Source organism: Lactuca sativa, chromosome 7, assembly GCF_002870075.4.
Source record: "Lactuca sativa cultivar Salinas chromosome 7, Lsat_Salinas_v11, whole genome shotgun sequence".
Lineage (NCBI taxonomy): Eukaryota > Viridiplantae > Streptophyta > Magnoliopsida > Asterales > Asteraceae > Lactuca > Lactuca sativa.
In genome coordinates, this window is record NC_056629.2 from 43,944,382 (window position 1) to 43,957,124 (window position 12,743).

At 33.4% G+C, this 12,743-nt stretch overlaps 2 protein-coding genes across 6 annotated transcripts; one reads left to right on the plus strand and one right to left on the minus strand.

Moving 5' to 3' along the window:
• The first annotated feature begins 5,699 nt into the window (after positions 1–5,699).
• On the plus strand, positions 5,700–7,787 carry LOC111906607 (cysteine proteinase inhibitor 6). 2 transcript variants are annotated; one of them, XM_023902374.3, is made up of 4 exons: positions 5,703–5,977; positions 6,756–6,972; positions 7,045–7,172; positions 7,431–7,787. In XM_023902374.3, the coding sequence occupies exons 1-4, from the start codon at positions 5,753–5,755 to the stop codon at positions 7,566–7,568; spliced, it is 708 nt and encodes a 235-aa protein (XP_023758142.1). In that variant the 5' UTR covers positions 5,703–5,752; the 3' UTR covers positions 7,569–7,787. The 2 variants fall into 2 exon arrangements, with proteins under 2 accessions (XP_023758141.1, XP_023758142.1); XM_023902373.3 differs by having other exon boundaries at positions 5,700–5,977; positions 6,756–7,172.
• A 106-nt stretch (positions 7,788–7,893) lies between these two features.
• On the minus strand, positions 7,894–11,660 carry LOC111906606 (probable UDP-arabinose 4-epimerase 2). Of its 4 annotated transcripts, none has more exons than XM_023902369.3 (9): positions 11,474–11,660; positions 10,646–10,721; positions 10,211–10,335; positions 9,735–9,848; positions 9,406–9,513; positions 9,193–9,284; positions 8,954–9,095; positions 8,776–8,870; positions 7,894–8,672 (listed from the first exon to the last, which is right to left on the minus strand). In XM_023902369.3, the coding sequence occupies exons 2-9, from the start codon at positions 10,698–10,700 to the stop codon at positions 8,171–8,173; spliced, it is 1,233 nt and encodes a 410-aa protein (XP_023758137.1). In that variant the 5' UTR covers positions 10,701–10,721; positions 11,474–11,660; the 3' UTR covers positions 7,894–8,170. The 4 variants fall into 4 exon arrangements, with proteins under 4 accessions (XP_023758137.1, XP_023758138.1, XP_023758139.1 ...); XM_023902370.3 differs by lacking the exon at positions 11,474–11,660 and adding an exon at positions 11,103–11,279; XM_023902371.3 differs by lacking the exon at positions 11,474–11,660 and adding an exon at positions 10,940–10,961.
• Positions 11,661–12,743: the final 1,083 nt, after the last annotated feature.

The window sequence follows — 12,743 nt, forward strand, 5'->3', positions numbered from 1 at the left end:
AAAAGTCCGTTAAAATTCCATAACTTCTTCATCCGATGTCCGTTTTCGTCAGACTTTTCGCCATTGCGCTACTAATGTTGAGACCTTAGATTCTCATTTAGGTTGTTTTGGTCAAAAGTATCTCGAGCTCTATTTCGAGTTTTTAGCTGTCTACTACTATACCCGAATCTTGGAAAAATCATAACTTCCTCATACGAAGTCAGATTTGGACGTTCTTTATATGTACGCTCACGGTTTGAGGTTATCTATAACTTTCATTTAGATACTTAAGGCTATAACCTATTGTATTGAAACTTCGTGTTTTTCGTTTAATCGGTGATGCCGGTTTTGCCGAGAATCTTCGGTTGGTCATAACTTCTTCGTTATAACTCGGATTTTAGGGTTCTTTATTTGTACGAAAACCTTGATACGATTCCTACTACTTTATTTAACCCAAATAAGATTTTAGGAAAGTTATATTTTGACCTAAATTTGATTGGTTTTACATTACATTGTCTCGAAATATCGGGTTGTCACATTTAATAAATTGGACTAAGTAACAAACATTAAATTGATTTCCATTGAATGAATTTAGTGTAAATTTTTTCACACACTTTTACACTCCCGAGCTCGTGAGGAGTATTGAGTGTTGTTGGGAACATTCACATAAAGTTTAATGCAATCTTTTAATCTAATTCTAAGAGCTTGTTTAGATTATGTTAGTAAGGTAAGGTTAATCAAAGAGCTTGTTTTGGTTAATTAATGTGGTGAATGGGATGTGTTAGAGCTTGTTAACACTTTCAAGTACCAACTTAGATAGAATCGAGCAAATATCATGTTATATTGGAATCACATTGCTAAGTTGTCATACATAGAGTTGGAGCCCTTACAAATTCTGCATTTAATTCACTCATTTAGCTGATTACTTGTGTTTTTAATTGTTTGTTTAATCATTGCATTTTAACCCCCCTCTCTTTACTATTGATGACTACCTTGTGCAAAGAGGTATAGACCAATTGTCCCGTGTATCTGTGGATCGACCCTACTTGCCTTGTACTACCTTTTAGTGCAATATAGTGGGATTCTTTTGGAGTATATCATACCCCTTTATTTGTTGGGCTTGACACGCCTAACACAAGGCGATAAGGTGCTTTAGCAATAGGCGCCGGACCCGAAATTAAATCAATCCGGAACTCCACTTGCCTCTCGGGAGGTACACCCGTCAACTCCTCGGGGAAAACATCGGGGAACTCACACACAAATGGAACATCGGAAATAGAACTCGACTTCTCAGTGGCAACTCTTGTATCCATCACATATGCTAGATAGCCCATACATGCCTGTTGTAAACTTTGTCTCGCCTTGGCGGCAGAATAGAAAGTTGATCCAGATATGGTCCCCTCGCCATACACAATAAACACTCCCACACTAGGGTCTCGTATGGTCACCATTTGACGCTCACAGTCAATCACAGCTCCAACCCGGCTCAACCAGTCCATGCCCACTATGACATAAACATCACCCATCGCTATCGGTACCAGATCTATAAGGAACTTAACACCGAAAATTTCCAACACACATCCCCGGAATGCATCGGTGGCAAAAACCGCATACTCGTCGGCTATAGAAACCCTCAGTGGTCGACTCAACACCTCGCGTATGACACTAATGTGACGACTAAAGGATAAAGATACAAAAGATCGACTCACACTCGAGTCAAATAACACCAAAGCAGGCACAAAACTCACAAGAAAAGTACCTATATACAACACAATGTAAGCATAAACAAATCTCAAAACAATACGTACCAGCAACAATATCAAGCGTTGCGCGGACCTCCTCCGCAGTCAAATGGAAAGCTCTTCCCCTCTTAGGGACGATTTCTAACCCCTTTGGGTTTAGGAAATTGAACCTTCACCTAGTTATTTTTATTCCACTCTTTGGTGTCATTGGGTGTGATACCATTAGAGGGATTCTGGTTTGGGTCCTCTCATCCAAACAACTTCATGGAGGATCAAGATCTCGAGCATGGAGACCAAGGGCTACATAAGAGGTATGTTTTCTTCATTGCTTTTATGTTTTTTAGGGTTAATGTAATTAGCATGAAGCCATAGATCCATTGGATGCATGTACACTTAGGTATATTGTGGTTTCAATTATTCCGCTGCCTAGTTTAGAGTGTATTTGATGCATAGAAAACCCAACAACCTAGGTTGTTGGACCTCCTCAAAGTTTGTAATCCTTTGTGATCGGTTCAAGTGACCCCATCTACCTTGGACATGGCTCAATAATGGTATAACAATGATGTTTGATTAGGTAACTAACTTGACTTAAATGTTTAATACTACATATTTAAATGATCTTTGTGGTCTAAGATGATACATGGACATTAATGCTACATCCAATCCTTAGGATGGCCCAAATATTCTCAAAATTGTTGTAACAATTTCATATTTGTTTCTATATTAGTTGGAGACTGCTTCTCTATTCATATAACAAAAACATGGCACACTAAATTACCTTAACCTAACATGTATCCCTTGTACATTTATAACATGATCATCACCCCAACATAATCACAAATCTTAAATATGTTCGTCAATTTATTCTTAATTTCAAGTTCTCCATTAGATTTGACGAATTTGGTATATCAAACACTCATTTGATATGATGGCATCGGTGATTTATACTACGTGATCTCTATAATGACTCAAGCTCTTGTTTCTTTCCGGTTTGTCACTTTGGCATCTCGATTTTCTATGTGACTAGGTTTCTAGTATTTACTGTCTTGCAATACTATTTCATGTAACAAAGAGAAGTCTTGTTTGTGGTTTTGATTTGTTAGTTATGTAAATATGCATGACTCCCTTTTAATGTTTCTAGTTATGTAGTTCTTGTTTTGTTTGACCATTATACACTCTTATATATTCTTAGTTGTTTGAAATATTATGCAATTCATTAAGTATTATTCTCATTTTCTATAGTTTTTTCCTCCTATATACAAATCTAATGTGTTTACTGTTTACCAAGTTTTTACAATTTCAAACTTATGTCAAAAAGCTGTTAGTTTATGCTATTAAATCTTTTCGATCAGTGTATATGCATTAACATGACCTATTTACGCCACAAGAAAACTCTCAACTTGATATTATTAGGGTTGCATAACATGGAGCTTAATGCACGATATGATCAATGTCTTGATGAAAACAACACTTTATAAGGAGTTATATGGAACATGCACCTAAGGGATACAATACATGAGACACCGAGACTGTAAGTGCCCGTCCACGGCATTATTGGTGCAACCTAAGCACTTGAGGTGCATGCATAAGCATGGGCCTTACATATCCCATCCTGAATAAACTGTAATTGTTCTTATTTATAAGTGGACACGATCCTTATTTTACCACCATCTTGGATGATTACCAAATGTTTATTATGGTTATAAAGTAAGCATTCTAAGTTTCCAAAGTCGTCCCATTCAAGTTACTATCAGGAGCACCAAGGTATAGGACCGGGATAATTTAAAATGCAACACTGATACGATGACTTTTAATTCATTCTTGATAAACGACATTTTTTTAGATTCCTTTTGCTTCGACTATTACTGTCCTGTATCAATAAAATAAAAGAAACACCAAGTTAAATAAAATGGACCGTCATGAAATTTGAAATACAAGGATTATGTCCTAAACAGTAAGAACACGCCTGAAATGCTATAATACACCACTAGTATGAATACACATTTTTACCAATATAATGTTGTAAAACACCTAAATCTATATTAAGAACTCATTACAATTTCTTAAGCAAGATAAGGAAGTCTGTAAGAATAAGAATATGTCTAAAATCCAAAACCCAATGAACACGTAGAGAATCTAATTTTTCAGTACACATATATTATGCTTCAAAATAACTTTTAGGTTAACCCTATGAAATATAGCACACACAGAAACATATGTAACGTTTTCTTGAAAATAAACATTAAAAGTATAGCATTTTTGGACTTTCCAAAATGCTAAATAACTTCCGGACCTAACACAAAAAATCAAAGAAACTTGCTAAAATTAAAGTAGATTTAAATACAAATATATAAATGTCATTTGATCGAAAATTCACTAATTTTAATTATTTCAAATGTAGGACGAGAAAGAAGTTTCAAAGTGTTTGGTGCAAATTAAATTTTACAAATTATATATGTGATCCCATTTTAAATTATGGTGGTCATGTCGATAGCTTCCGAAAATATAGGTTATTAACTCAAACACTCAATAACCATCGGGTCATTTTCATAAATATTCATATCATTCCTAATAAATAAAGATATTTTTATCAAATGTCATATTTTTATTTATTTTGCCACATGTAATTTTGTGGTTATTTTAAATTAATTTTTATTCCACGTGTCTTTTTATGTTTTTTTTTCTTTCATTTTATTAAATTGTAGATAGTATTTTATATCTTTCCTAATAAATGAAAATAAATTTGCCACATGTCCTTCTCTAATAAAATTAGTCACATGTCATTTTGTCATAATTTAAGATATATTTATTTTCCACTTGTCATTACTTCAATTTTCATTTTCAATATATCATTAGTTTAGTTTCCATAAATTAAATCTACCATAATAACTATTAATTTCAAATTTTAAATTTCAAATTCAATTTCAAATAAATTTACAGTTTAAACTTTTATGTTTAGTATTTTGTTATAATTAACTCGTTTAGTACACACTAAACACATAATTTTAATTTATTTATTTTTTGCACGTTTTTTTTTTCTTGTAATTTTCACTTATTTCAATTTCAAATTCAAATAAAATTTCTTTAATCGTTTGTCCTTAACATTTTGTTTTAATCAACCCGTATAATATACGGATCTCACAACTAGTTTAATAATAAATGCATATCAATTTCATTAATGAACTTTACTTTTAATATCAAAATTAGCAAATTAAAGATTCATTAATTTTCTTTATTTATTTATCTAAATTATTTGTTTAAATTTAAAAGAAAAATAAAACACTTTAAATTTTATAATTAAATAACTTTCTCATTTTTCTTATAAATTCATAATTTCAAATGTTTAGAATTTTGTATTTAGTTTTTTTTTTTTAAATAAACTTATGTAATACATGAGTTTCACACATATTTTTCTAATATATATTAGAGATGTCATCGACTCGATATACATCCAACGTTTTTGCCTTTTTAGATATAACTTATAATCCAATTGTCTAAATATTTCCAACATAACGAATCCAATTGACTATGATCAATCAATTCTATTTAATATGATCAATTACATATCGAATTGGATAGATTTTATCTATTGAATATCTACCATTGATGATCTAATAGCATTCAATTACGACTAACAAAAGTTACCATAAATTCTCTGCTGAACTATTTACGTTTTGACATATAAATATATGTATCAGTAAATTTATATTAATCGGAAATTGGATAATAATTGGATTGTAATTTCTGAATAACATGAACAAGATTGTTTTGCTTTTTATCCGATGTAGATACCCATCGAAGAACTACCGATATTTATCGACCGGTTAAATTAAGTCGGACCTATGTAAAAGGATAACGGATCCGTTAATTTATCCGTGTGGATCGTTACGAATACGTGTTTCCCTTGAGATTTACACCTATGCTTTACATGGCCACCACGTGTCGTCGACAAACCCTCACTAGATACATGTCACCATCACTGCCCCGAATCATGAGGGAGCCAACAAAATCAAAAAAGATAAAAAGAACAAATGCAAATCCAACGCTATAACTATATTCTGCTATTACTGATAGCATCATCGTTGTTGAATCCATCATCAGCAAGCAAACAATCCAGTTTTTGTAGCAGCGAAGAAGTTTTTCTCGAGTCGAATCCAATGGCAACTCTTGGGGGTATAAAGGATTCACCTGCTTCCAACAGCGCCGAGATCGATGGTCTCGCTCGTTTTGCCGTCGATGAGCATAACAAAAAAGAGGTTTGTGTTTGTGTTGTGTTTGATCTCTATCTGTTAATAGTTAATCTTAGTTTTACACCATGGCTCTGTGTTCTATTTTATTAAATCACTTCTTACGACTAACAAACTAGGGTTTTGAGGAAGGTTGTACGATCATTGGAATATTTGCTTATCAGTTTTTGAGTTCGTGTTCGTTTTTAGGGCAAAATTGGAGTTGGATCGATAAACATCCATTGCAAAAAACCCTAGGCTTCTGCTGAATAGTCGACATCTTGAAATTGAAATCAAACATGAAACCGAGACCAATTTTATAGAAAAGCCCCAGCCTTCAACCAGATTTAACAGAGGCAAGAAGGTTGTAAGATACTTTTAGCAAAATAGGAAAAAGGCTGTGAACAATTGAATTATTTAGGCAAAAATGATGATTTAGGAATAACTAGGGATTTGAGGAAGGTTACATTACATGATCATGCAAATAAATTTTGATTAGGATTTGAGTTGGTTTATATTTTTAAGGAAAATTGTAAGATATTCGGAATCAGAACATAATACAATTGCAAAACTAGCGCTTAAGGTGAAATATTTCAAAATATAAATCAATGGGTACTTTTTGATTAATTTGTATTTCTTATGGATTCAAAAGGAATGCAAAGAGATATCTTGATCTTACCCTATTATAGCAATGAACATTGTTTTGTATTTAAATGACATTGCTATAGAAACAAAAGTATGATGCTATAATAAAAAAACCAGTAAAAGTAGATTGCTATTTCTTGCATTTAACCCTTTCTTTTTTCAGAATAAAATGTTGGAGTTGGCAAGGGTGGTAAAGGTGCAAGAGCAAGTGGTTTCTGGGACTTTGCATCATCTTACTTTGGAGGTTGTTGATGTGGGTGAGAAGAAATTATATCTTGCCAAAATCTGGGTGAAGCCATGGTTGAACTTTAAGGAACTTCAAGAATTCACACATATTGGTGATGCCACCACCACTTCACCTAATCTTGATGTCCAAAAAGGTAACATATTGCATCCAATTTTCAAGATTTTTCTAACCATTATCTATTTATTAACCAAAATCTTGAAAGCAGATGATGAGTCGATGACTATTCATGGAGATTTCCAGGATGCTGCAAGTCATGCCCTCAAGACACTGCAACAAAGGTCTAACTCGTTATTTCCTTACGAACTGCAAGAAGTTGTTCATGTAAAAGCGGAGGTAATTTATTTAACCTTTTCTTTTTATGTCATCAGATTCTGATTATAACATGACAAAACAGGTTGTACTTGTACAGTATTTGACTTGACTTGACTGAACTGGGATTCCAGACTGATGTCAGTGGGTGAAAAATTGCAACTGTGTATCTATGTCCCACCTTTATGGGAACTCGATCTCAATCTTGTCTGTGCAAAAGACGTAAATGCCCTTGTCATTGAAAATAGACCTAACATATTTAAAATTAAAACAATGTGGCAGACTGTGGATGGAACTGCGAAATATGATCTGGTGTTGAAGGTGAAAAGGAGTGATAAGGAAGAGAAGTTTAAGGCGAATGTGCACAAGGACAAGGATGGGAACTTTCATGTGAACAACATGGTGCAGGATCACTCCTAATCTGAACTTGGTTTATGATACTGACAAAAGAGTGTTTTTTTGTGTGATAAATAATGGTTTGTAACTGCATCATACTTTCAGGATCACTACGACTTTGTATGTTTTATGGTTTGCAATAGTTTATTTCTTGGGTTCTTGAATTGTTTGGATTTTGGTTTCTAGTTCATAATTTGTAAAATTCTCTTTTGTTTAATTATAGTTTTGTGTGTTCTGTTTAAATTTTGACTATGTTTTGATATACTGTTTTTGGGAAACTGTACTGGATTTTGTTGAAGGATCAAGTTAAAGTTTAAAGGGCTAGAGTAACATTAACCCTCACTGCTAATAAACCATAAAGCTGAATTTTCTTATATAGCAAAATAACAATGAAATTACAAGCAACATGTGTTATTGAATATGGACATCTCTCCCCTACCCACTCTCAAATCCATATGACTTATGGGTTGCTCTCCTACAACTCCAACCCTATTCAACAAAACAACAATTACCAAAACAAAATATAAACCACCCCTTTCCCCAATATGAAAATCAACAAACCAAACGTGTATTAACTCATCATCATTTTCTATAAGAAATAAAGAATTAAAACTTTAGTAACACCTTTAATGATTACCATATCCATTATGATGCAACTTTTGCCATCTCCACGCGACCCGTAAACTTTTCTCAAGATCCGTATACTTAGCAGTCCAATTAAGTTCACGAAGTATCTTTGAAGGGTCACTAAACACTTCCGCATAGTCACCAGGGCGACGTGGCAAATATTCAACTTTGACCGATACACCGGTTGCCCTTTTACAAGCTTCAACAAACTCCTTAACGGATCTACCATGACCCGTTCCAACATTGTAGATTCCAACTTCCCCTGGTTGTGCTTTCGCAAGTGCTTTTACATGAGCATCAACTAAATCGGTCACATCAATGTAGTCGCGTATACATGTCCCATCTGCTGTTTTGTAATCGGTTCCTCGAACCTTGAGGCCATCGGTAATTCCACGTGCTGCATCAAAGCATGCAGCCGATATTCTTCCATGTTCACGTAACTCAGGTCTTGGTGCTTCTCCTAATCTTCCCTCTGGATCAGATCCAATCACATTGAAGTATCTAGAAATTATTGAACAAAAAATAAGAAAATGCGTGCTTTGACAAAATTTTAGGGATTCTATATGGATAAATGGTATTTTATAAAATTATTTGAGAAACTAACCTTAGAATCATGACTGCCATGTCTGAGTTCTTATGGAAATCAAGGATAATATCTTCCGCCATTTTCTTGGCTGTTCCATAAGGGTTAATCGGGTGCTGAAATATTCAACAGAAAAACAAGATGTTAACAAAGATACCATATGCCTCAATTTTGTAAGGGTAAAACGGTCATTTAGTACCTGAGGGGTTTCTTCTGTAATGGGCATCTTATCAGGTTCCCCATATGTCGCACATGTACTAGAGTATATCAAAGTATTCACATTATGTGCTGCCATAGCCTCCAATACCAAAAGGGTATTCGATGTAATGTTGTGATAATACCTGACAAAAATTTAGATTTGTAAAAAAAATAAACAAGGGCAAATTCGTAAAAAGTCAGAACTCAATAGGGAAAGCCTCGTTGTCCTAATATACTTACTTTAGGGGATCAAGGGTACTCTCTCCAACATATGCAACGGCTGCAAAGTGCATAACTGCATCAAATGCATTTTCTGAGAAGATTTTGTTTACCTAAAATGTTTTATCAAGGAAACAAGATATTATAGTATTCATGTATGGTTGTTTGTAAAAAAAAAAAAAATGTTACTTTGTATTTTATCGATCTTTTTTTATCCTATGTTTCAAAGGATACAGCTTTTGGATCCCCCAAGTCGGCATAAATGAATTGAAGTCTTCCAGGTTCCGGAAACAGGTTTTGTAGAACTTTGATTGCTCCTAGGTTTCCACGCGAAAGATTGTCCTAGAAACAGAAACACCCATAAGGGCAAATTTGTAAAAATTAAATAAAGGAAAGCTTTGTAAAAAGTTAGGACTTAATGGGGACCCTGACTTTCTCTGTTATGTCGTTCTTTTTGTAATAGTCAAAAAGAAACACTCATACATAGCTGACCAGATTAAGTCATGTCCCCATTAAAGATGTTTGTAGTTAAACAAAGAATTAGCCAAAAATTACAAAAGTACCACTATAGTGACACGATGAGAATCTTTTAGAAGGCGTAGTGCAGCATGTGAACCAATATAACCAGCACCTCCTGTTACTAACACGTGAGTAATCCCTGCTTCATGACTAGAGAACTTCAACACAAGAAACATAAAAAAAAAAAAAAAAGTTAGATAATCAGACTATGGTGGACTTATGTAATAGCAATGTACTTTCATACTTTTTGTTTATTATATTTATAGCATCTTGCTTTCATTTCTTTCTATTGCAACATTGTACTTTCAATTTTTTTATCCAGACATTGTCTACAAAATTATAAAGTTACAATTTGCTATGATTATGCAGATTTTTCAAAGTACAGTGCATATAATAGGAAGAAATGAAAGTAGGATACTACCAATTGGATTGAACTCATTACATTAACACAAAGTAGAAGCAACAAATGTGTGGATCAAAAACAAAAAGATAACTGAACATTTTTTTTTTTTGAACTTACTGGGCTAGGGCTGCTGAGAGATGGGGAAAACTTTATTATTGTGATGCATAAAGCTACAAGACTTGTAGCAAATATAATCTTTCTTACAAGACCACTTTTCTTCACTGGATCCACAAAATCCATGCCTAAAAAAACAGCAAAAAGGAAATAACTTCAACCTTTTAAAGTTTCATAGTATAAATTATAAACTTATAAAGTAATCAAGAGAAAAGAATATTCATCAGGCCGGCTGGCCTGCCTGTCTGGACTTTATGCACTTAAACTTTTATTAATATCAACTTGATATCATCAAGTCAACTGTTTGCAATTAGGGAGAAAAAGTCAAGGAAGAACATTCATACCTAATAATGCAAAGATTAAAGATATAATAAATGGATTATAAAACATTAAATCTAATGAGATAACAAGTGACTGAGATTGTGATTGTGAAGTTACCTCCTAAAGAACTGGGTCTGTTAGACCGGGTTCTTGACTTGGTGAAGTTGAACATTTGCAAATGAATTCTTCCTCTCTGAAAAAAAAAAATTGTTATCAATTGTGAGATATAGAAGAAGAAATTCAAAATCTAACTCTAAAGGGGGATGCAATATTGCAATTCACATTAGATCTTCATGAGATCATTACACTTGAATTGATTTCAAATATCGGTTGTTGCCTATATGAAGACGATGACAAAAAACTGAAATTCAAACATGCAAGTTTTGTATAACGATTGAGCAAATGGGGTACCTTTAAAAAGGTAAAAAATCTAAAGAACTGAGTGCAATAAGTCTATGAAAGAAAAAGAAAATGGAAGATTATAAAGAGAGCAAAAGGGACACTGAAACTCGCATATGTCGTGATTTGATTGAGTGAAGATTCAGAAAAGGGTAAAGCTGATTGAAGTAAATACCACTTCAAAGGGGGCAGAAAATTTGACAAAAGCTCAATCATCAATCGACAATCGCATTCAAGAGCATGATCGTATTACGTATATGATCTAAACCAATATTTACTTTAATTTCAGATTTCCAGGGACAAAAATCAAAATGCAAACATGCAAGAGAAACTGGGTCGAGTGAAAACTTTTTGATTAATGTTCAAGTAAATGGGGTAGCTTAAAAAGGTAGCAAAAAGTGGAGATCCATACTACTTTAAAAATTGCAATTGACCTCTCAACACACGTCATTATTTGATTGAGTGGGGTTGCAGAAAAGGGTAAAGCTAATAAATGCAAACACTACAACACGATGAGAGATTGAAATGTAGAGATACATTACATACCAAGAATTGTGGAAGAAGAAGAATAGCTGTGTTCTTGAAGGAGACCAAGTCTTACAGTTTCCTTCTCGTTCCTCTGGTGTGTGTCGATTTTCTGCGTACATTAATGGCGGAATAAATGAATCTGAATTTGTACTTCCATGTTAGTAGATACGTTAGTCGTAGGGTGAGGTGGGTGAGGTGATGTGAGAGTGGGGCAGGGTGGATTGAAAAAGCTGCTGCCTGCTGTTTATATGTTCTTTTCACATGTCGTTATTCGGATCGGATCGAGCAGAGATACATTTATATAAATTGATTAAATTCATTTAAATTAAACAAAACTATTTATTTGATAGGATAACAACAATATATAATATACATAGTTAGGTTTTTTGTAGCATATCGTTGAAATTCTTGAATTTTTTTTATCAAATAAGTGTTTTAAAAAAAATATATTTATCAAATATATTTACCAAAACTCAAAAAGGGTTTAAAAGGTCACTTTGAGAAAAATTGAAAGGGTCACCATGAACCCTTCCTAATCAACATGTTTAATATATTATATCAATTAATAACATATCACCTCAATTGCCATCTAATGTTACAATAATGGACTTAATGTGATGTTTTTTAGAAGTTGAATAAGAACAAGAAAATATCTCGATGCCACTTTCACGTTCTATATTTCCTTGTTTCTCTTCAAAATTGATCAACTGGATTCTTGCTATGGCTGTTTACATGAAACACGATCTTCACTTCCAATGAGCTTTTACTAGGTACTCTGTTATAATAGCTACTAATATAGACTATATGAATTTCATTGAAATATGGTATGCTTGTAGTTGTATCCTTCCTGTTTACATTGATCATGTTGATGTGAATCTTTAGGATTAACTTAATGACAGTCTGCCCCATGAAGATCCATATGTTCAGATGGATGATGGATGACAATGAGGCAATAGTTGATGAGCAAACAACTTATAATGGAGATGCTCACTAGAAAAAGAAAAAGCATGTGCTAAGTATGAGATTTAAAAGTCTTAAATGATTAAAACATATGATGTGTAATTATGATGTTGCTAATGGTTATCAGTTATGTTATAAAAAAATGATAGTAGGAGACTTTTTGTTAAATGTTGTTCTGGTCAGTGCAAGTTTAGATTGTAGACTTCATGGATGAGTAAAGAACACTCTTTCTAGATTAAGTCCCTCACAGATAAGCATAAATGTGCAATAAATTTCAAATCAGGATCAGTTGTTAGCTATGCTTGGATTGATAGCCATTACACTACAC